This window comes from Ambystoma mexicanum, chromosome 7q, assembly GCF_040938575.1.
Source record: "Ambystoma mexicanum isolate Mex_15411 chromosome 7q, UKY_AmexF1_1, whole genome shotgun sequence".
NCBI lineage: Eukaryota > Metazoa > Chordata > Amphibia > Caudata > Ambystomatidae > Ambystoma > Ambystoma mexicanum.
In genome coordinates this window covers 583592327-583616574 of record NC_090941.1, presented here as the reverse complement: position 1 = coordinate 583616574, position 24248 = coordinate 583592327, and the positions used below count along the sequence as shown (strand labels likewise).

Genomic DNA, 24248 nt, shown 5'->3' with positions numbered 1-24248 from the left:
TTCAAATATGTTGTAATAAACATGTTAAAAGCTTGAACCTTTTACTCAGTCTACTTTATGTCATATGCATGTGTAACATATCTATTTATCTATATGAAATATGTTAATATTGTGCCACTCGCCCCAAGGCCTCAGGGCGCTCACAAAACACACAAACAGAAAACTGGAAGTGGTCAGCGGGGGAGTACAAACAAGTATACAAATATTAACCTCATTCTTTGTCAAAAAGGAAGGTCTTCAAGTGTTTTTAAAAAGAGCAGTTGAGGCGCATTCCTTCAGGTCTGGTCGAAGTGCATTCCACAAGGCTGGAGCCCAAGCATTAAAGCTAGCACCACTCAAACTTCTTTATTAATTTGTGGTTGATAGTCTAGTGGTGACATAGGAGCGTAAAACACGTCTGAAAGGGATCATATTCACTCTTGAAGACAGATACAAACATGCGTCCTTGAGGAGGCACTTGAAAACCACAACCAGGCCCTTAAACTGAATCCTATGCTCGAATGGAAGCCAGTGCAGTTTTCTCCGAGACTCAGAGCAATGCGAGTGGCACTTTAGACCACAGACTGCCTGTACAGCACCATTCTGTGTCACCTGCAACTTTCTTATATTAGTCTTAGAGGTTCCTATTAACAGGCTGTTACAGTAGTCCAATTACGTACATATTCGCAACGTTAGTAAAACAAAGTGAAAGTTGGCGGCATCAGGAGAGCCAAGCCGCCGACAACTATCACTTTGTTTAACTAACATGGCAAATAGATCCCAGCGGCAGGTTGACAGCATTAATCCGCCGCCATAACACATTTGCAACATTAGTAAAACAAAGTGAAAGTCGTCAGCAACATCATTGGGAATACCAAACCGCTGCCAACTTTCACTTTGTTTAACTAACATTGCAAATAGTTCCCGGCGGCAAGTTAACTCCATTAATCAGCCACAGGGACATATTTGCAACGTTTGTAAAAAGAGTGAAAGTAGTCAGCAGCGGCATCAGGAAGGCCAAGCCACCGACAACAACATTACATTAGTTTCACTAACATTCAAAATATGTGCCAGCAGTGGGTTAACATTAATCCATCGCCGACACATATTTCTAATGTTAGTAATAATAAATTCAACGTCGGCGGTGGCTTAAAGCCACCAACCCAAATTAACAAAAATTAAGAAATGCAAACAAAACAAATAGCGTTCAGCTATGGCTTAACAGAAACAAAATGGCTTGCTTGGACAAACAAACACACAATGCACATCCAATCACAGCACAAACTGCACAGCCAATCAGGTGCTCTTTACATCAAAAACACTACACCAATTCCCCACAAGTCACTAGATGTACATTTTCACAGCCATTTAAAACCCAAACGAAACTATTACAGTACCTTGTTTATTTTTAATAAACAATACCGTAAAATGTGTAACATAACTTGAAAGCTACAGTAAATATATTTGAAGCATTAATGAAGCCATTTTGGAAGTAAAAATGGCTGATAAATTCAGCTCATAGTAGAAATTCAGCCACAGAGTGCAAAAAGAGGAGTGTTGTGGGTGGGTATGAGTGAGAATGGAAGGAAAAAGCAACAGATTTCACTTAGCAGTGGGAGTTTAAAATTGGGTGGAACAAATAGCCAAACTACAGAAATGCATCCTCATATGTCAACCTGCATTAAAAAACAATACAAACCTTCATCCAAAGCCCCTATTTCAAACTCTCATGTTAAAGCTCTTATTGTAATGACAATAGTTTTGCCTTTATAGCTAGCACTTTCAGCGCCATCTAATAGCCAACACTAAGAATAGAGAGATGGATAAACCATGCTTTGTGGTGGCATCATGGTTGCAATATCCTTCAAATGTGGGCCTTAGGTCTTTAGTGTTAAGGAGGGTGCTAGGGTGCAGACTTCCTTTATTTGCCTCGACATCGTCACAACCATGTGTATGACAGCGCTGCTAATTAGCTCAGAGATTTGAATGCTTAAAACGATTTGAATTGTGTTTTCTTAATGAAATCCTCACTGTTGTAGGTTTTTGTACCCATGACCAAAAACCCATTATGCGAGTAGAATAGTCGTCTGCTACCTACATGTTAATCTTCATTAAACTCGGGATGGGTTATCTCGACTCAGCATCTTTTGGTGCAGAGCTCACAACATGAATGAATATCACCATTCATGAAGGGGTACTTTAAACTACTGCCTGGGCAGTAAACCGCTGTTAAGAGGGAATACAGACCACTCTCCACTTGGGCCTGTGGTAAAAAAGGGTGTTTGCCCAACTTACTGTTCAGTGGTGTCTTATGCCCAGTACGCCACTTTCTCTAGTGGAATTCCTGGCAGAAAAAAGACAATGCTGCGTGAAGAGTGACCATATGTTACACCCTCTGTGTTCTGCCAGCTGTGGGAATGTGCCTATGACTATGACCCACACCACCTCTGATGGGCATCTGTGGTTCATGCTGCCACTTTCCTACTGGCTCAGAAACACTGCAAAAATGATTATCAACTTGATGCTTCTATTATTGCTATTGGAGTTGGGGTGCATGACATTCCTCCAGTGGCACTGTATTGCCACACAGGTATATACCGATGGGGCCAGAGTGGAACCACCTGACTCAAGTTGATTGAATAAGAGCGGTGAAAGAATGGAAACTTAGTTCAACCCTGGGATAAAGAGTGGACATGTGACTACAAATAGGTGGTAACAAGTGAGCAAGCAACAAATGTCAAACAGGTGCTGCCTTGTGCAGTAAAGCATGTATATTTCAAGCTGCATTGGACCCAGCTATGGAAAGTTTCTAGCAAATGAAGCTCAAACTTTAAAATTGGAAGCACTAGGGGGGATCCATTTTGTGATTTCAGGCAGCCTCCTCGGCTCTGCCTTTGCAGCACTAAACAAGCAGCAAAAGCCCCCTACTGGGAGCTGTTGCTTACTGCAGCCTGAGCAGAGCTGAGGAGGCTGCCTTCACTTTCATTTTACATTTTCTGTTCTCCCCAAGCCCAGGGAAGCACAGAAAACGTAAAATGAAGGCGAAAAGCCAAGGTGCACCTATTAAAAATATAACGTTGTTGTATTTATGATTGCCATGGTTGAAAAACCACGGCAATCACAAATACAACAACGTTGTTATTCTGACAGCGGCAGCTTTCGCGTGGTGTTTCCTGGGCTCCCCCAACCCTGAGGGAATCCAGGAGACTCCCAGCGAAAGCTGCCGCATTCAGAATAACAACGTTTTTGGATTTGTAAATACTGCGGCATTTACAAATCCAAAAACATTGTATTTCTAAACACCGCGGCATGGAAACACAACCGCGTCCGTCCGGCTCGGAGGAGCGCGAGAAACTTAGAAAGAAAAACCACAGCATTTTTGAAACATAACAATGTTGTATTTATGTTTGCGGTAGCTTCAGCTTGGAGCCCAGAGCCGTTTTAAAAGCTGCGGTTTTATTTCTAAGTATTCTGGGCTCCTCCAGCCCGGAAAACTTAGAAAAAAAAACGCAGCTAGTGCTTATTTTAAAAAAATAAAATAGCACTTACCGAGAATCAGCTGCAGCTTTCCTGCCTGTAGTCTCTGGTCCCCGTTCTCCGAGTCCGGCAACAATGAAGCAAAAGCCACCCAGTGGTAGCTTTTGTTTACTACAGCTGACTGGCTTTTTCTTCATTAGTGCCGCAAACGCAAGCACAGGCGGCATCCATAGTGCTTGCAATTTTAAAGTTTGAGCTTCATTTGCTCGAAACTTTCCTTAGGGACTTAAAAAATATATATATTTTAGATATTTGTTTTATTATTGCCCATCGTTTTGGCCAATAATATTTTCTGACCGAACCATTCCTTTAAGTGGTTCAAAGTTAAAATTGTAATGTTGATGAGGTGGTGGATGAGAAAACAGGGGTCAATTTACAATCTGTGTTTTTTCTGATTAAGGCCGAATATAAAGTTAAGGGACGTGAACAGAGGCTCAGCTCCTGTGAAAAATCGCAAAAACACAGTTGACATTTTCGTGATTGTTTGAGATAATTTAGTTGATTTACGAACTATGAGGTGTGGAACATCACAGTTGTTCCTGGAAGCAACATTTAAGGCATCTTTGTATTCGTAGAGACCAGTCTGTCTTTGTGTTTAACAAAAGAGGGACATTTAGTAACAGGTAGCTGGTTGACATGACTATAGGATGTGTCAAACCGCTGTAATATTAATGTATTGACAAATTTGGTGTTGAATAAGTCACTTGAATACTAATCCCCATCACAAAAGTACCAATATGTTTTAAATCGGTGTGCGTCACCTGAGATTTCTGTTAGAATAATAAATATATATTTCTGTAGGGGAGAACAGTGTGTGAAGTGCGTGGGAAGCAGAACGAGCCAACAGAGGAGTACCCCCGTCAGGAGCTATTTATGTCTGTCTCAGATTCCCGGTGGTGGGAGGGTTCCATGTAATTATGTCCCCTCAAAAATATCGCCATGCAAAAATGTCGCCGAAAAATGGCCGTTTTTTGTGGGGACATTATTGTATGGAACATGAGGGGGACACCCCCGCAACCCCAAACCCTTTCTATTTTCTTTTTTTTAATGTTATTTTTTTGCTGCCCCTGTCCCCATATATATGGTCACCCATATAATATCGCCACATCCTTTTCCCGGCAATATTATATACGGCGACCATATATATGGGGATAATATTACCTGATACCGGTGGGAGTACCCAATCCGGGTCCCTGTTTTCTTTGGGCGGGAGTACCCAATCCGGGTCCCTGTTTTCTTTGGGCAGAGGGAAGCAGACTGCTTTTGAATGGGGCATGTGGCCACGCAAATGCATTTCTCTCTTGTGGGCAAAGTAGACCGGTGTGCTCTGCTAAGAGGGGAGTCGTCTAGTAGAGCACACTGCTCAACTCTGCTGGCCAGTCTGTAATGAGAGGAGCATTCCAGGTGAGGAAGCCTTGTTTGCCACCCAGGGATACGCTACTCCCCCATTCTGTAATAAAGGCCAGAGAACATGAAAACCTGTAAATAGATTGTGCAGAAATGCTGCCCGTTAATTCACAAAACCTGAGTTTAGTATTGTTAGAAAGAGGAAATAGAGCGTTTTCCAAAGGTTTGTCCTGTATGGAGGTGGGTCAGGCACAATGTGATTAGCCTATCGCTGCTGTCACCAAACGCCGCTTGAGGAGTCTGCATTACTCCACAGTCCTTATTGAGATTGAAGGAGTGGCTATCACTCGAAAAATAGTCAAAACAAGTAATACTGGGAATGGTGGTGATTGATTAACTCTAATAAACAGATATAAGTGCAAACACAATACCTAAGCTATATTCACTCCCATTGCCCATCTCTACTTTTACAAGCTTGAGACGTTGTCATCCGTCCCTTCCATACATCCATGATAACGTTGTCATCCATGGTGCGGCCCATGAATGGGCAAAGAGGACAGGAGTCCCACTTGCCCAACAATGTTTGTCTAATATGGATTCAGCAGGTGTCCAGTTAAAGGTGCGATTACAAAAGGTTTGAATGCAAAAGGTGAGAGTCAATAGGATCGAAAACAAAAGGTTCGATTTTTTTTTAAATTATATATATTTTTTTGGGTTTCCGTTTTAGGTAAAAAAAAAGTGTTTTTTACCACAAAAACAGGGGGTTTGGGGCCCCCCCCCAAAAAAAGGTAACAAAAAAATAAAGATTTTTTCGAACCTTTTGTTTTCGGTCCTTTTGATTCGAACCTATTGTATTTCGAACCTTTTGATTTGCACCTTTGACCTATAAACGATTCAGCAGGAGAAAGGCTGGGGCATGTCACTAGTGCATATGGATCATTTTATTAGCAAATAATAACTGTCTGTATTTAATGAAGGACCTACCATCAAGACAACATGAAGAAACTGGTGTATGTGGCTATTTTAATTGGCAGAGGGTTCTATGATCGTATTTGCATGCACCTGACCGTTCGATAATTGTATCCCCTTTTTCTTCTCACTTAAATATACAAATATTCCTTTCCCCCCATGAACTGTTCTTGAAATGTAAGGGACCGGCCGAATTAGATATAATGCAGTTTTGTAGCCTAAATTAAGGTTGTCAAAATGTAAACCTCCAGCTGGTTGGAACATCTGACCACAAACAGGTTTCACAAAAAGAAACCAGGCGCGACATACTACTGTTGGAAAAGTGTGTACATTACACATGATTAATAACAAGAATGGGCAAAGAAAACAGTTTTGGCTTTGTGTAGGCATGGGATAGGCATTTGTCAGGCCCTGCCATAATGGTACTACCTGGCCATAAGATGGCAACAGCTGGAAACGATTATATTAACTGTAATAATAAGATTGCAGTGCCTGCCAAATGCCAAACTAATATGCCTATACACAAGCCAAATATAAACAGTTGGCTTTTACAACACTTGTTTGTAGTGTGTTCTTGTAAATAACACCAGCAGGCCAAAAGTTTATGTTACTGTGTGATAGATCTAGCTAAAAGAGAACCCTGAAAGCTGTGTTTTGGCAAGGTACTGGGTGGGAATGCATTAAGGTTTAGCATGGCCACAGGTAATATATCCAAACACCAGCCATAAGCTATGTGTCCCTCCTCACATCCCAGCTCCCACGTAGCTGTACTCCGCTACAATAGTTTCAGCATGTAGGTGGTGCTATAGTACCCCCTAATAGCCACAACTAAAATGGCACATTCACTCTCAATGCTGGTGGTCTAAGATAGTGTAACCTAAATTGGACCTGCAGAAATGCTTCGCCTAAATCCCTTTCTCCTCCATATGTATCTTACATTTACATTCAGTTTGAAACCTTAACATACAGCACTTACACCCATACCACCCATGGGTAACCTAAGCGTGGCCACAAAAGATTGCACATCCATTTTGAAATCTTGTGAATGCACCTTGATCTACACTTTTGTGAGCATGTGCCTATCACACCTAGAATTCTCAGACACACCCATGCGTTTACTGGCCTGTAAACTCCATCTTGCAACTGCTTTTGGTTACACACACGTAACCCTGCGGCAAACATTTAACATTTCAATAGGTGTCATTTCTTTTGTGAAAAGACAAGAGATACATTGGAAAAAGTTGCCCCTAAATGAGTTACTCTAAATATTAGCATGCCGTTTTATAGTTTTCAACTGATCTGTTTCTCTACTTGTTCTATAAATATTTTCACATCTAGTCCTCTTTCTCTTCCATGTGGCCTCTTTATCATTTTCTCTATATGTGCTTCTTTAAATAGATTATTTGTGGAGTTCTAGTTTTATAGTACTCGTTTTCTTAGCCTCTGTGTTGGACACCCTTAAATAGTCAAAGTGCTTCAATCATTTTTGTCTTTGTGCTTTCAAATGACAATGTAATTCTCCATTCAAGGCAGGGTTCTATACAGCGAATTGTTCTTCTCAATTGTTCTCTTTATTATCCAGGACAAAGCCCAGCCGGAGACACAAGCCACCAATTTTGGAGACGTGCCCTTTAACGCCAGGCTGGCGGTGGATGAACCCGAGGGCCTGCCTTTAGTCAGACAGCCTGGGTCTGACGGCTTTAAAGTAGACTCCACTCCGCTGTTCCAGGTGAGCAGGACATGAGAGGCCAATTGAATGCAGTTCATTCAGCGCGATTGGCAGGGCATCATTGGATACAAAAGTACTTACAAATTATAGTCAAGAATATTATGTTTGTACAACTAACAGCAAAGGCTGCAGTTTTTTTTGTTTGGCTGTTTGCTTTCAAGACTTCATTGGCTCCAACCGGGGAAGAGACCCATGTGGTCTTGAAAGCTCGAAGAAACAAATATGTTGTTGCATGTATGTATATATATATATTTCACTGAAAAAACATTGTTAAAGGGACGTTATGGTTAAGTTGCACTAATAAAGCCTATGATGTTCAATGAAAAAACTTTGTTAAATGGACGTTATGGTTACAAGTAAAACCGAAAAACCTCAGAAATTCGGCAGTTATGGTAAGCTAAGCAACCATAACTCACACCACCACAACGAAATTTCATAAACTGAACTTATATGTAACTAGGTCCAGTTTCGGAATGGGCAACCTTATCATATCATACGTTGTTACACCCCCCCTTCAATTCAATCCCTTTCGGAATGGTCCCTGCCTCTCAAGGTAAAAAAACAATAGAACCTTATACTGTGCGCGGGACGCGTGGGTCTCCCAGCTTCGAAGCAAAAATTCAAAGCTGTTGACCTTCACTCACAATGAACATACTTTCTTACTTTGCAACATCCAATGTCAATGCATCCGTGAGAACATGATGTTTGAAGCACGGGTACAGGATGAAAAAATTGAGGGCTGTCACTGGTCGTTGTTCCTTGCACTGCTCTGGTGTATAGGGGAAACTTGCCAATGACAGAATGCCCCCTACTCTCAAATTAAAGTCGATGTAACACAAAAACTGAGCCGAAATGTGTCTAGTAATCGGCCCACCTCTGCTTATCTCATGGCCTCCTACCCCATGGCATGTTTTCACAGTCAGTACTTCTTGCGTGCTAGAATGTTTTGTAGCCTAGGTCTAATCCCTTTTGTGTAATGCGCAGATATTCAGCTGTTTGGGGAACTTTATGGCAAGGCAACTGCCAAAACCCAAAGATTCTTACACACTGTTATCCATTGGTCATTTACACGAAAAATGAAGGTCCCACAGCAGCCCGACTAAACTGTAAAATGTGAAAGCAATCATAACAATTATACAATTTTTTTAAGAAAAGGACTAAGAGGATAGATTTCAAAATACAAATTGCATACTTTATTTGTACAGATTATAAAAAAAAATGTTTGTGAAAAATAAAAACAGATGGTAGTCATTTGAACCGGGTTTTGATTTGATTGAACGAGCTCTGCTTTGGGTGGGCATGGCACGTTGGCAGTGTTTTGTGGCAATGTATCTGTGCTCTGAACAGATTTGTGCGCAATTCCATGAGTATGCATCTCTACGACATTAACAATAAGATCTTTCACAAAATCGAATTCCATTTTGTCATATACTGGTTTGACAACTCATTTTTTGCTTCTTTTCGTAAAGGCCATAGTGTAGCGAAGCATCCCTAAATTACCTGCAGTCCTAGATTGTTCTCGGCCTATATTCTCGTTAGTAAAGTCCTAGATTTCATCCCTTGAATGTCGAAACACAATTATTTGGCCTGTTCTTTAGGCACATATTGTGGAACACCTCCAAATCTCCTGTGTGACAGAATTCTGTGAGTCCCTTCAGATCTCTTGAGAGTTTTATCAAACACAATCTTCTCAAGTGCTTTGTGTGGAGGTGAAGATGGGATCAACCACTTCTTCTTCCATGCCTCCTCTGGGGAGAAAGGGCCATGTTCACATTGGTGGAAATGTTGGTCTACTGTCCAGTGGTGAACGTTGGAACAGTGGTGCATTAATGACCACCATTTTTCCAGTAGAATTTCCACAGACCCGTTACATGTTTTAGAGCTCCACCAAAGATGGTTGCTGAAAGACTGGGACCATTGTGAAATACTTCCAAAACCTTTTTTTCTCTGCCGCCGTGATTTTTTTATTGATTGATTTGGCAACATGCCATAAATCAAATTGATGTGTAACATTTGGATACTGCTCTCTCATTGTCTTGGCTATTGAAACATGTCTGTACGTGGCTATGAGGTCGATTTGCATTCCCCTCGATTGTAGATATTGCATTGATTTTATAAAACCAAGTTCCTCCATGGCCACTGAGGATTTACATTGGGACACCTGCACGACCACCGAACTCACAATTTTCTTAGTTTCCATGTCTGAAAATGGTAGGTGCAGTACTTAGCAGAAAATCCGGGGGTGTCGTACTGTCCATCGCCGGCTAGCCTGAACCGTTTGTCGGAGAATGTACTTTGAACAGCCAATTGTTCAATGTTCCAAGCTTCACTAATGACAGTGAATAGATAATCACGTTGGTATTTGTAGTATTGCATTTTAGAAATGAAATGGAGTCCCACAAACTGAAAGAAACTGGATAACTTTGTGAAACTAGAGCCACTGAAAAGTAAAGCTGCTGCACAGAGTAGATTGCCAGCTGGCACTTTCCCCAGCATCGGTTGAGCGAGCCATGAAAATATTTTGTGGAACCTTTCACAGGTGGTGTGTATTTTGAGGTTACTGCCTTGTGTTAGACGAGTCAGGCTCACCAATGGCTTCCCACATACTACCCCTCCCACCGAATGCACACATTTCAGCATCTTTATACTCTCCATCAAGCTGCTGTCGAATACTATGTATTTGGCCTCTTTTATTAGATTGTCATCCGGCAACACTGTTGTTTCGGACTTAACCTTTGTTGACATATCAGCCAAACTGGACATACTATAGTCAATACCTTTGTCTGGTTCGTCGGTCAATAGTGTTGATGCTTCAGTCTCTGTCATTTCAACATCTGTTACTTGACCATGGATAGGAGAAAACATCAATGTGGACTGTTTTTTGGAGGCCATTTTTTTGGCGGGTTGTCGATTATGTCAAGTGCTCATCGAGTAATGTAAAACTATCTTCTATAAATTCACTTTCACCTTCATCTGGCGGAGCAGGCGCATTGTAGCAATGGTCCAAAGACACTTTGCTGGATTCGCCGGTCATGTTAAATTCATTTTCTGGCCATTGGACATAGGCATCTCGAGTGTGAACACGCCGCGCCTCAGTTAATAGTTCCTCCATGGTGAAAACAGTTTGGCAAGCAGCATCTGTCATTTGTAGCGCTGTCTGTGTCTTCATAGTCCGTACTCCATCGGGCAACTACAGGACAGATAGGAAAAGGGATGTTCAGTGTAAATCCAACATACAGTGTTGTACAATTTACATTAAAAAAAAGCATATAATGAAGGCCTCAGCACAAAAAAATTGCCAAAAAAATAAAGTGTATATAACTAACCTTATTTTTATTTCTTTTCTTTGAAACCTTCTTTACTCTAACATCACTATCAGCACCCTGGCCCACTGACTCAGATCCACGTGCCTCCCGTTCAATATACGGATCTTGTATACATCCCTACAAAAAATAGTATCCTTTTAAAATAAGTCATTTGTATTACACATATAATAAGACCGACTTTCTTTCGTTAGATTGTACTATAAGTACGCATACCTCTGGCTCCGGATCAACTGTAAGGTCTGGTTCCGGAACAACTTCAAGGGATAATGTAATTGTAGAGGACGCTCCAGCATCTCCTTGAAACACAGTACTTGCATTAGTAAGGAAGCAAATATTGGAAACTTGCCACACAATTTGGAAAGACGACAAAGGTACATATGAAAAGTAAAGTACGAATGAAACATTGTGTAAAACAATTACACAATATGTAAATATGATCAGATTATTTCGTCCAATTGAACTGGGAAGACCTATACCTCTGGCACCGGATCTACGACGAGGGATGTTGTAATTGTAGTGGACGCTTCAGCATCTCCCTGAAACACAGTACTTGCATTAGTAAGGACGAAAATATTGGAAACTGGCCACACAATTTGGAAAGACGACAAAGGTACATATAAAAAGTAAAGTACGAATGTAACATTGTGTAAAACAATTACACGATATGTAAATATTATCACATTATCTAGAATTCCATGCATAAAACCAGTCTGTAACAGAATAGCTAGGTAAGATTACCTGATACACACTCAAAGTGGTTGATGGCTCCAGGCAAGACATGGATGTTGAATCGTGTGCTTCATATTCAGTGGATAGTCATGGAGTTGTAAAAGGAAAGTATTATTACATTTAGAAATTACAACATTAAAAAGTGGCATGTTTGGAAACTGAATACGAGAAAATTATGCTTATGTAAATGCATAATATAGCAAAGCTATCTGTCCCCATAAATCAATTTTCTATGTGGGTTCTCTAAAACAAGGACTGATGTTTAGCAAAATAGTCATTATTTAAACAGCTATTCAATCACATAAATATCGAAAGTATTATAAGTTACATTAACACCAAAAATACAGGCGTAAAGCTAAATCTGGAAGCGTGTCTCACCTGTGGCGCCGTTTTCACAAATAGAGTCGGAATCGTGTTTGGGAGCAATTTACGAGTTGTTCTCAGTTGATTCCTCTTTGTGTACAAGGATGTGTCGTACATATCCGGGTTGAAGTTCAGTCTGCAGATGCGGTATCAATGACCCCTCTTGTCCTCCAAGACTTGTTTGACTCTACTTTCAAGCTCTTCCGGTGGATATCCGCAATATCTGACCCATTCTCTTAGTCGATCAACAGTTTTAGGGAATACATGCATTGTAATGCCTTCGGATTTGTCATGGGTCTTCAAAGGGCAACCAAAAATAGAACATGCAGGCATTGTTGTAAATTCTGCAAAATAAAGGTCAACATTATTAGAAAATTATTTTGCATAAAAATATGAGAAAGAATGAATTGGACCATACATTGTTCATTGCACGCTTTCTTTTGGGCACCACAGCAAAACCAATGCAGTGTGGGCGGCTGTATTATAGGATACATTTCACAAACGATTCATTGATGTGTTCAAAATCAGAACATGTTACTCGTCCATTGAATGTTCTATCATGCACAAAAAGGAAACATGCTTACACTATAGACACGGACCGCAAAGGATGCCATACGATACCAATTGACACTGATAAAAATTGATATATCAATAACATAACAAAAAGAAACCCAAATCAATAGCAATAAGACAAATTAACATAGCACTAGTGAGTACGTTACTTCGATATAGACATACATTTAGAAATGAAGGAGATATGATTAGGATGCATGCACTTACCTTGACCAACAAACAGTTGGATTCAGCAAGCAGAGTAATTAGTGTCAGGAGAGCAGGGAGATGTTCACATGTAGCACACTGACAAGTTCAATCGAAGCGGTCACAGAGTAGCACGATCACGAGTTGACTTGCAGTGCTCAAAGATGTTCTCATGGTAAATATCAAGTGGTTTATAAAGAATAACAATAAGGGGTGTGTTTGTGAATGAATCAGGTGTATATGTCGTGGTATTATGTGTATTGCCGGGGAGCGCCCTGCTTCAAGGGGAGCCTTCCTGGAGACACGGGGTCTGAGGAGGCAATGTGAACAATGGCCCCTGGGCGTAAGATACCTTTTGAAGTGTACATGTTGTTTGGCACCTTGGCCGTTCGCGCCCCTGACAGCACCCCTTGGCAGCGCACATCCACTGGTGCAAACTGCCTTTGATAGTGGAGGGGGGGGGTGAATGGGCCTGGGGCGTGCAAACAAGGCACCGAAACACTGCTGAATGGAGACACACGTATGTGTATTGCCGGGGAGTGCCCTGCTTCAAGGGGAGCCTGCCTGGAGACACGGGCTCTGAGGAGGCCATGTGAACAATGGCCCCTGGGCGTAAGATACCTTTTGAAGTGTACATGTTGTTTGGCACCTTGGCCGTTCGCTCCCCTGACAGCACCCCTTGGCAGCGCACATCCACTGGTGCGAACTGCCTTTGATAGTGGAAGGGGGATGGATGGGCCTGGGGCGTGCAGACAGGGCACCGGAACACTGCTGAATGGTAACACACTTGATTCACTTAAAAACTGAAACAACAATTGATAAAAAATATGATGTTTTTTATTTGGTTTCTTATTTTGATGGCACAAAAATACTACACATTGTAAAGGTCTGGTTGCAGCTCAGCGAGGGAATATCCCCTGTACTGACCGCTGTCACTGGGGAAAGTTTGTCTAATGGCACCAACGACACAGGTGGGTATTATTCGTCGAACGCGGTGTCCAAGCCTCCCATGAAGCCACCATGCGTACGAACGATAGGCCACCAGCTGGTACCACCTGTGAAAGAGAAAGATACAAACTGTTTTTAAATGACCAAGATAAGTGTATTAAACCTTAGTTGTCAATGACAATTCTAGTATGCAATGGCATTTTTGCCAGGACAAATGCTAACTAGACACTGCACAATATTGAACGACTTTTATGCAACTATTACTAGAGAATTGCAAGACTAAGCTGATATGACAATGATATATTGAAGTTACGAGAATACAGGGGACAACCATGAAATAGTAGTGGCCCAGCTGACATCACAACCAGACTATACTTACTCATTACTGGGATTACGAGGGCGAACTGTTGCGCGAAGTTCGTGCATAAGCACCATCAAAATCCTCAACACGGACTGTGTGAGGCAGGCTGCCGTGAAGTCTGGCAGCTCGGTAACGCATTGCGTCTGTGTATCGCCTTGCGATATGTAGGACAAGCATCCAGAGTTTTCTCGGCAGCAGCAGTTCTCCTCCTCTGTTGGCATTAGCGTGCACCGATTGCAGGTACACCAGGTGGAAACAACGTCCATGCGACTAGGCCCAGGCTCTTCGTCTGTTGAAACGTCCGCCCAACTGTCGTCCAAAGGCCCATCGTTTACGCAGCTTTCTCTTTCCAGTAATTCCTCCTCGGAACACTCGGGCTCGTACAGGTAGGGTATTATTGTTGCCATTGTGTGGTAAACAAACAAAAATTATTTATAGCGGTGGTACTGGTATCTGTTCACATGGGCTACAAGCAACAAAGGTAGCTGACCAGAGCACAGAAACGAGTCACAGAATACTCAAAGAAATACAGTGAGAGGAATGGAAAAGAAAATCTGCTGTTGTGTGTTGTGAAACGGTCTGTTTATACTTATCGAGGAAAGTGGCTTCCTGCTGTTTCCATGGCGACATGTCATTAGCTGAAGGGCAGAGAACGTTGACACGAGACGTGCTTTTGCGTTGTGAAATGGGCGGTACGTGTCTTGTGATGTCAGACTCAGGGGCGGGGGATACGATTTAGTGCCGCAAACGCAGGTCACCCAGGGCGATGCGGCAAGTGATAAGATTATCACAAGATGGCCACGCCCTGCTGCCTGATTTCGCTTGTGTTCAAGAGACGAAAACTCGGGTAAGGAGCATAGGAAATGTTTGTACGATCGATCGATTTATGGTTAAAAACACATGGCCGAACCATAGGGACAATAATATTTCTGACCGAACCATTCCTTTAACATGTTTTCAGTGAATTCCATAGGTTTTTATTAGTGCAACTTAACCATAACTTCCCTTTAACAAAGATTTTTCCGTGAATTTCATCGGTTTTTACCAGTGCATGCTATTTTCCTACAACTTACTAATATCATACTTACCCCAATGTAGCAAAATTTCTGTCCAATTTACAAAGTTTCACCTTAAAACTGCCATTTCCCACCTTCTAGCATCATTTTTAACACTTCTATACACTTTTTGCAAATGTTTCCACTGTTTTTGTATTCAACGACGTCTGCAAACGTCTGACATCATCGCAGACTTTTCGGACAGTGTCACATGAACGCACACGCGCCATGATGACGTGTTCGTGAACGCATCCACACTTCGCAATCGGGTCCATGCTTCGCGGATAGTTTGGAACTGCACTTTCTACTGATTGCCAGTCAAGTGGCACAGCGAGTAGAGCGCTCGCTTTGAGATCTGTGCAGAGCTTTCTAACGCAGGTTTGAATCCCGGCAGGGCCAAACTCAGCCTTTCATCCTTCCGAGGTCGATAAATGAGGACCACACAACATGGGTAATAATAAGCAGTGCTCAGATACCTGAGGGTTCGTAGCGCTATATAAATGCCAAATTATTATTATTATTATTATTATTATTATTATTTATATAGGAACTTTCAAGCTCAAAATGTTCCCCTTGCACAGCTCCTACACCTATCTTACTCATTATCCATTAACAATCTAGTACAGAGCACATACTTGGAAGAATATTAGCAAAGTTGCTATTTATCTTAAAAATGGCATCAGCTATAGCCATCCCTCCTCCCCAAGAGCCACCACCAGCTGGAGGACCTACACAACAAAAAAGTGCAGTACTTCCAAAGACAATGAAGAGAACTAAGAAGATGAGGTAGAGGAAGTGCCTACCTCTAGCACCATGAGGGAATCATGGGTGTGGCAGTTCTTTGCCACTGTTGGGAATGTTCCAAAGGCTAAACTACACTCAGTCGCGGACTACCTGGACAGTACTCCTATGGGACCACCTCCTTGCACCACCACACCCAATCCAACAACCACAATGCTATGAGAAAGGTTGTTTCGTTCTTAGCAAGTAGTAGGCTGTCTTCCTCCACCTCTTCTTCCTCAACCAATACTGTAACAACACAGCCTACTTCTGCGGGACACATAATCCCACCAGCTACCTTGCAAGCAATAAATAGGCTGTTGATCCATATCTCTCGACGACAACAGTCCTCTGTATATACTGCAACAGACCACTCTGCGGGGGGGAGCAATTTCAAAGTGCTTTTGAAGCTGTAATCAAGGAGCATGAGAAACACTGCCCCCTACCTTAGATGTAACACACAAGCAACATCTTCCCTTGTCCACCTGCCCCTCCATATTAGTGCTTGGTGCCTCTTCCCCCATTTTCCTCCCCACCTTACGTTCTAACCTCTCCTGCAAAAAAAAAAGAAAAAAACAACCAAAAAAAGGTTCCTTTAGGACTAAAACAAAATCTTATAGACTCTGTGTACTTTACATTTCTCAGTAAAGTACATAGTGTCATGATGCCTACCTCCAAGGAGCCAGGCCGGGCCCAGCAACCCCAGAGGCAGACATCATTTTCCCCAGGGAAGTCTCAGCGGGCCCAAGTCGGGGCCCTTTGGACTCAGTCCTGGTGCCTTAGGCGCCAGGCTCATAGCGGACCCCAGTCCTGGCGCCTTAGGCGCCAGGCTCATAGAAGAGGATATGTGTTTAAGTGCTTGGGTGCACACTTACCTGATGCAGACCTTGCTGCTTCATCCAGGCCCTCTTGAGGCCTGAATGGGACTACTTTACCTGTAGGACTACTTCACCACCCGGGTGTGGTCGGGGAAGGATACATACCTGATTGGTGGAAGGATACATACCAGGAACTTCTTCCAAGGCTATTTAAACCCAACCGAACAGCCACACGTGCTTCGCGTTGTTCTGCACCTAGCAGCTGGACGCTCACCGTGTCAGCTCCTGCATCCTGACTTCAGCCACGCCTGCCAGCACCCTGGAACTCCTGCAAGGGGAGAAAGGAAGAGAATAGGAGAAGAAAAGCCCTTACCTGCTAAATCTGCATCCCGGAGTCATTTCTCCAACGGCCCTGAAAAGGAAGACATCATTTTAAAGGCATTTTGTTTCGATCGCTGCAGCGCTGCATTTTACTCACCTTTGCAAGGCGCTTCCATCTTCAGCAGCGATCTTCCGGATTCAGCTACGCCGGGGCGCCTAGAGGAAAAAAGACAAGAACAAAGGTGAGAGGGAGAAAAGGAATAAGGAAAGCTCAGTTTCCTTTTAAGTCTTACCTGTTGGATTATTCCCACTGCATTTCGGGTCCTGCCGCTTCCTGGCATCTCCGGACCCAGGCCCCTATGGGGAAAAAAGACAAAGACATTGAATGAGCGAATGCAAAGACATTACCTGAGCGCTCATCCAGAACTGTTTCACGTCGGGTCGGCGCCATATCTCCGGCACTCCGAACCCCGGCCCCTAAGGGGAAAAAGACATAAGCATTAGCGCTTGCTGCAATTAGACAACGAACATTATTATTAAGCTTGAACTTTTGAACAGAACTTTTACAGCGCCTTACCTGAACAGTCAAGCTTACCTGAACTCCCATCAATCCTCAATCCAGTGAAGTAACTGGGTTTCAACGCGCCCCTGCATCAGAAGCAGGATGGAGAGCTCATCCTTCCAAACCCTAAGGTGAGGCTTCACGGGGAATCGTGGAGGAGGTATCGTGGAGGGTTGGAAGGGAGTGGGAGGCTTGAGCATTGTTCCACAGTTGGTAATACTCCCTTTTCACGCACAGGAGGGTATCCAACGAGCCAGGGAAGCCAGAATAGAGGGGCCCTTCCTGTCCATCTTCAGAGTTCTGCGCCTTCGACGCCGCGCCTCCGTGGGAACCAGGTGAGCGTTACAGAACGCGAAGCCTTACCACAATTTCCCACCTGGGCGCTATGGAGACTTCCGAGACAGATCAGCTGGCCCATCTTTTAGGGGAATTACGGGCAGAAGTGCACTCAGCCCGCCAGGAGACTAATGCTCTCAGAAGGGAACTAATCCTATCCAAGGAAAGAACTGATGATCTGGCCAAAAGGTTATTGCAGGGCCAGGCAGAGCACACTCCTTTACCTGTTTCCGGAGATATTTCTACAACAATGGGTTCGAATAACCCGGTACAAATCAATCTACCTGGACACATGCCTTTGGCCCCGCCGGAACGTTTTGCGGGGGATCCCAAGAAATATGCCGTTTTTATGAACCAATGCCGTTTACACTTTTTATGCAGGCCTGGGGCCTTCCCCAACGACCAGACCAAAGTAGCCTTTGTACTATCTTACCTCAGTGGCTGTGCTGCCGATTGGTCTATTCCATTGGTAAATCAGGATGATCCCATTCTCCGGGATTTCCAGGGGTTCCAGGCCAGCATGGAAAGATTGTTCGCTCGAAACTCACAGGGACAGGCCCTTGACAACGAACTGCTATCCTTACGACAAGGTAATCAGGATCTTTTGTCCTATATCGCCACCTTTAATAGACTAGTTGTGGAAACCGGATGGCCTGAAAATAAAAGGATCACATTGTTTCATCGAGGCCTGCGCGGAGAGCTTAAAGATGTTATAGCTCAGATAGTAGATCCACCCCAGGCCTGCGCAGACTACATAGACTTAGTGGTTCAACTTGATCACAGACTTCAAAATAGAAAAGCAGATCGGCTCAAGTATGAAACCAGAGTACCTATCAAGACCCACGTTAACTCCAAGAGTACTGACGTTTCCGAACCTATGCAAATTGCCAGTGTTAAAGGACCATTAACGCAGAAGGAACGAGAGAGAAGGCGACAAATGCAACTTTGTCTGTATTGCGGAACTTCCGGTCACTTTCTTCAAAGTTGTCCAGTTAAACCACCCAAGAAGGTGGTTGGAGCCACTGATAAGGAGTTATTGACACCTGGTTCGGGAAACGACCTAGCCCGACAAGCGTAGGGGTCCACTTGCCGAGCTTGAAAACAAACTCGTTGACCTCGCATTTTGTCATGCCAATGGTGCTTGTGAACCCAAAACAGCCTCAGCAGTTGCATGCTATAAAAGCATACATAGACAGTGGAGCTATTGGAAATTACATAGACCGTGAATTGGCTTCCAGGATTAAGCTTCCTCTCCGCCCGAAAGTAACCCAAGATGTAATTACTACAGTTGATGGAACCGAAATAGCCTCAGGGCCTGTAACGCATTCCACAGTTGAAATCACTCTGGTGGGTCAGGACGGACATCGGGAAGCAATCGTGTTTGATGTGATCAAGGCCCCACAATTTCAAGTACTTCTTGGTATCCCTTGGTTAGAAACACATAATCCGAGAATAGACTGGCGAGCAAAGAAGATAACTTTTCCTGATTGTGAACCAACCTGTTACCCAAGGAATCCAGCTATGGGTCTAGCCTCTGTAACTTCCACCCCTGTACAGCTACCATCTGAATACCAAGAATTCCAAGACGTTTTTCAGAAAGAGCAGGCTAACACCTTACCTCCCCATCGATCTTACGATTGCCAAATCTACTTGGTACCCAATGCACAACTACCTTGTAGTAGGATTTATGCTCTTACTGAACCTGAGAACCTGCATTTGCGCCAGTATTTGGATCAATACCTGGCCAATGGCTTCATTCGCCCATCAAAGTCACGAGTCTCTTCCGCTTTGTTCTTCGTACCTAAAAAGGAAGGAGACCTTAGGGCCTGTATTGACTACCGCGCCCTAAATCAGATAACGATTAAGAATCGTTACCCTTTGCCCCTGATACCTGAGCTTATCGACCAAGTAAAAGATGCTCGTGTGTACACCAAGCTAGATCTCCGAGGAGCTTACCACCTGGTACGTATAAAAGAGGGCGACGAGTGGAAGACTGCATTCCGCACCAAATTTGGGCTCTTTGAATATCAAGTAATGCCCTTCGGTTTGTGCAACGCACCTGCCGCCTTTCAGTACTTCATGAATGATGTTCTTCGGGAACTTATCGATGTTTGTGTCATCGTTTATATTGACGACATCCTGGTGTATTCCTCCTCAGAATCTGATCACAGAAACCATGTTAGGGCAGTTCTTGAGAAATTGCGCCAGCACAAATTATTTGCCAAGCTCGAAAAATGCGTTTTTCATACCACAGAAGTGGAGTTTCTCGGATTCATCCTGACACCTCAAGGAATCCGAATGGACTCGCGGAAAGTGGACGCCATTCTCAAATGGCCATCTCCTAGCTCTGTGAAAGGAGTGCAAAGCATGCTTGGCTTTGCCAATTTCTATTGAAGGTTCATCCCGGAATTTTCTCGAACTGTTCAACCCATCACAGCTCTCCTAAAGAAAAATAAACGCTTTGAATGGACTCTTGAGGCTGAACAAGCCTTTCAGGACCTGAAAACCAAATTCACCTCTGCACCTGTATTGAAGCACCCGCGCCCAGATCTCCCTTACATCGTGGAAACCGATGCATCCAGTTCGGCCATGGGAGCTGTCCTGTCGCAAAGAGACCCAGAAACTAACCAACTACACCCTGTAGCCTTTTGGTCCAGAAAATTCTCTCCACCTGAACTCAATTACGCAATTACCGACAAAGAACTACTGGCTATTAAATCAGCTTTCAAGGCTTGGCGTCACTATCTTCTCGGTGCAAGACACACCATCACCGTAATTACGGACCACAGAAATTTGCAGTATTTAAAGACGGCCAAAGCTCAATCTTCGCGACAACTCCGATGGGCTTTATTCTTTGCGGAATTTGATTTTGTAATTACCTATCGCCCTGGCTGCAAGAATGGTAAGGCAGATGCCTTATCCCGGATAGGCATGGAAGAACCCAATTCGAGTTTAGAACCTGTGCCAATCATACCGGAACAAAGAATTCTGGGCTTGACTTCATTGCAAACCATTGAGGGCATCCAAGCTCAAGTAAAACAGCTTTTTGACTCTTCTGCCTTACTGGAATGGAGTCAAAAGGGTCCTCACTACACCGTTAAGGATGATTTACCCTACTTCCAAGAGCGGTTATTTCTGCCAAGTAAAGAATTGCAGGAACTTGTCATTACCCGTCATCATGAATCATTAATGGAAGGACATCCCGGTATCGCGAAAACAGAAGAAAAGATCAAACGCCACTTCTGGTGGCCTTCTTGGAGAAAAGACATAAAGTCATTTGTGTTGTCTTGCGGAATCTGTGCCCAAAATAAGAGTCAAAAGAAAAGGCCAGCCGGCCTACTTCAACCTTTGGACATTCCACCAGCACCTTGGCACACCTTGTCAATGGACTATATAACTGACCTGCCTCCTTGTGGTGGTTACAACACGATTCTCGTAATAGTGGATCTATTCTCCAAAATGGCCCATTTTATCCCTTTAAAAGTATTGCCGTCAGCTTCCACCTTGGCCAAGGAATTTATGGAAAATATAGTGCGGTTACATGGTTTCCCTTCCATATTAGTCTGACCGTGGAAGTCAATTTATCTCCCACTTTTGGAAGAAATGTTGCCAACTAGCACAAATAGACGTGCGGTTATCCACCAGCCACCACCCCCAGACCGACGGACAAACCGAGAGAACCAATCAGACTCTCGAGCAATATCTGCGGTGCATGTTACACCAATCCGAGTTAAATTGGAAAGACATCCTTTGGATTGCAGAATATGCATACAACAATTCAGTGCATTCTGGAACCGGACAGACTCCTTTTTATACCCTGTATGGTCACCATCCTCAGACCTCTGACCTAGATCCACCTCTGACCCTGGAGATGCCTGCAGTAAATCACCTACATTCCACAATAACCCAAGCCTTCAAAGAAGCTACAACCCACTTACAGCAAGCCAAGAAAAAGTATAAAGAAAACGCTGATTTGCACCGAAGTAAAATTCCTCCTTACCAAGTAGGAGATCAGGTATGGCTAGCAACTAAACATCTACCCCTCAAGGGTCAGCGAACTTTTAATCCCAGATTCATTGGGCCTTACCCCATCAAAGCTATTATCAACCCAGTGGCCTTTAAACTCGATTTACCATCCAACATGCGGATTCATCCCGTTTTTCACGCATCTCTTCTAAAACCAGTACAACCTGGAACCAGACTGTCTGAGCCCCCAGGCCCTGTCCAAATTGATGGAGAATTAGAATTCGAAGTGAAAGACATTTTAGAATCCAAGATAGTTAAGTCGAAACTCTTGTATCTTGTTGATTGGAAAGGATATGGACCTCAGGAAAGATCTTGGGAACCCAGTAACTATGTTCACGCACCACGATTAATTCAACGATTCCATCGAAGATTCCCGCACAAACCAAAACCCCCGGAGGAAAAGACCTTGGGAGGGGCCTTGAGGGGGGGTACTGTCATGATGCCTACCTCCAAGGAGCCAGGCCGGGCCCAGCAACCCCAGAGGCAGACATCATTTTCCCCAGGGAAGTCTCAGCAGGCCCAAGTCGGGGCCCTTTGGACTCAGTCCTGGCGCCTTAGGAGCCAGGCTCATAGCGGGCGCCAGGCTCATAGAAGAGGATATGTGTTTAAGTGCTTGGGTGCACACTTACCTGATGCAGACCTTGCTGCTTCATCCAGGCCCTCTTGAGGCCTGAATGGGACTACTTTACCTGTAGGACTACTTCACCACCCGGGTGTGGTCGGGGAAGGATATATACCTGATTGGTGGAAGGATACATACCAGGAACTTCTTCCAAGGCTATTTAAACCCCACCCGAACAGCCACACGTGCTTCGCATTGTTCTGCACCTAGCAGCTGGACGCTCACCGTGTCAGCTCCTGCATCCTGACTTCAGCCACGCCTGCCAGCACCCTGGAACTCCTGCAAGGGGAGAAAGGAAGAGAATAGGAGAAGAAAAGCCCTTACCTGCTAAATCTGCATCCCGGAGTCATTTCTCCAACGGCCCTGAAAAGGAAGACATCATTTTAAAGGCATTTTGTTTCGATCGCTGCAGCGCTGCATTTTACTCACCTTTGCAAGGCGCTTCCATCTTCAGCAGCGATCTTCCGGATTCAGCTACGCCCCGGCGCCTAGAGGAAAAAAGACAAGAACAAAGGTGAGAGGGAGAAAAGGAATAAGGAAAGCTCAGTTTCCTTTTAAGTCTTACCTGTTGGATTATTCCCACTGCATTTCGGGTCCTGCCGCTTCCTGGCATCTCCGGACCCCGGCCCCTAAGGGGAAAAAAGACAAAGACATTGAATGAGCGAATGCAAAGACATTACCTGAGCGCTCATCCAGAACTGTTTCACTTCGGGTCGGCGCCATATCTCCGGCACTCCGAACCCCGGCCCCTAAGGGGAAAAAGACATAAGCATTAGCGCTTGCTGCAATTAGACAACGAACATTATTATTAAGCTTGAACTTTTGAACAGAACTTTTACAGCGCCTTACCTGAACAGTCAAGCTTACCTGAACTCCCATCAATCCTCAATCCAGTGAAGTAACTGGGTTTCAACGCGCCCCTGCATCAGAAGCAGGATGGAGAGCTCATCCTTCCAAACCCTAAGGTGAGGCTTCACGGGGAATCGTGGAGGAGGTATCGTGGAGGGTTGGAAGGGAGTGGGAGGCTTGAGCATTGTTCCACAGTTGGTAATACTCCCTTTTCACGCACAGGAGGGTATCCAACGAGCCAGGGAAGCCAGAATAGAGGGGCCCTTCCTGTCCATCTTCAGAGTTCTGCGCCTTCGACGCCGCGCCTCCGTGGGAACCAGGTGAGCGTTACACATAGACTCAATAAGATTTTCCAACATTTCCATTAGCATTTTGTGTTATGCTAATGGGAATAATGTGGCATTCATCCCCCGTTCTAGAGACTGGATTGGGGGATAACGGCCCGCCAGCCCAAGTTATTGGCCCAAGCGAAGCAAGGGTGGATAATGAGGGCTTTTGACCATTATCCCCCTTTCCAGCCCCTGCAAAGGGGGATGAGGCCATTACCACCCCAGGTTGCCAAAGCGGTAACCCGAGGTGCTAAAAAAAAAAAAAGGATTAATCTTCCTTCATGGGGATGCGCGTGGCTCCATAGAGCGCGCCCCTCTTCCCTTTCCATGGCGGCCTGCAGAAGGCAAAAAGAGAACCCTACGACCATATTACCACAAGCACATTTTCTTTTTTCCTTTCAAATCTATCCCAATTTAAAAAAACTTTACCACATAGGTAAGGCCCGGGTGTACATGGCCACTTTATCCCCATTGGTCATCCCTCGTGGTCATGGCCAGTAGCC

At 44.0% G+C, this 24248-nt stretch overlaps 1 protein-coding gene across 1 annotated transcript in view; it reads left to right on the top strand.

The window, feature by feature from the left end:
• FREM2 (FRAS1 related extracellular matrix 2) overlaps nt 1–24248 on the top strand; it is a 796190-nt gene that overhangs the window by 752230 nt on the left and 19712 nt on the right. Inside the window, exon 23 of the mRNA XM_069640403.1 lies at nt 7415–7561. Within this exon, the coding sequence (XP_069496504.1) occupies nt 7415–7561 (147 nt within the window). The remainder of the gene's footprint in view (nt 1–7414; nt 7562–24248) is intronic.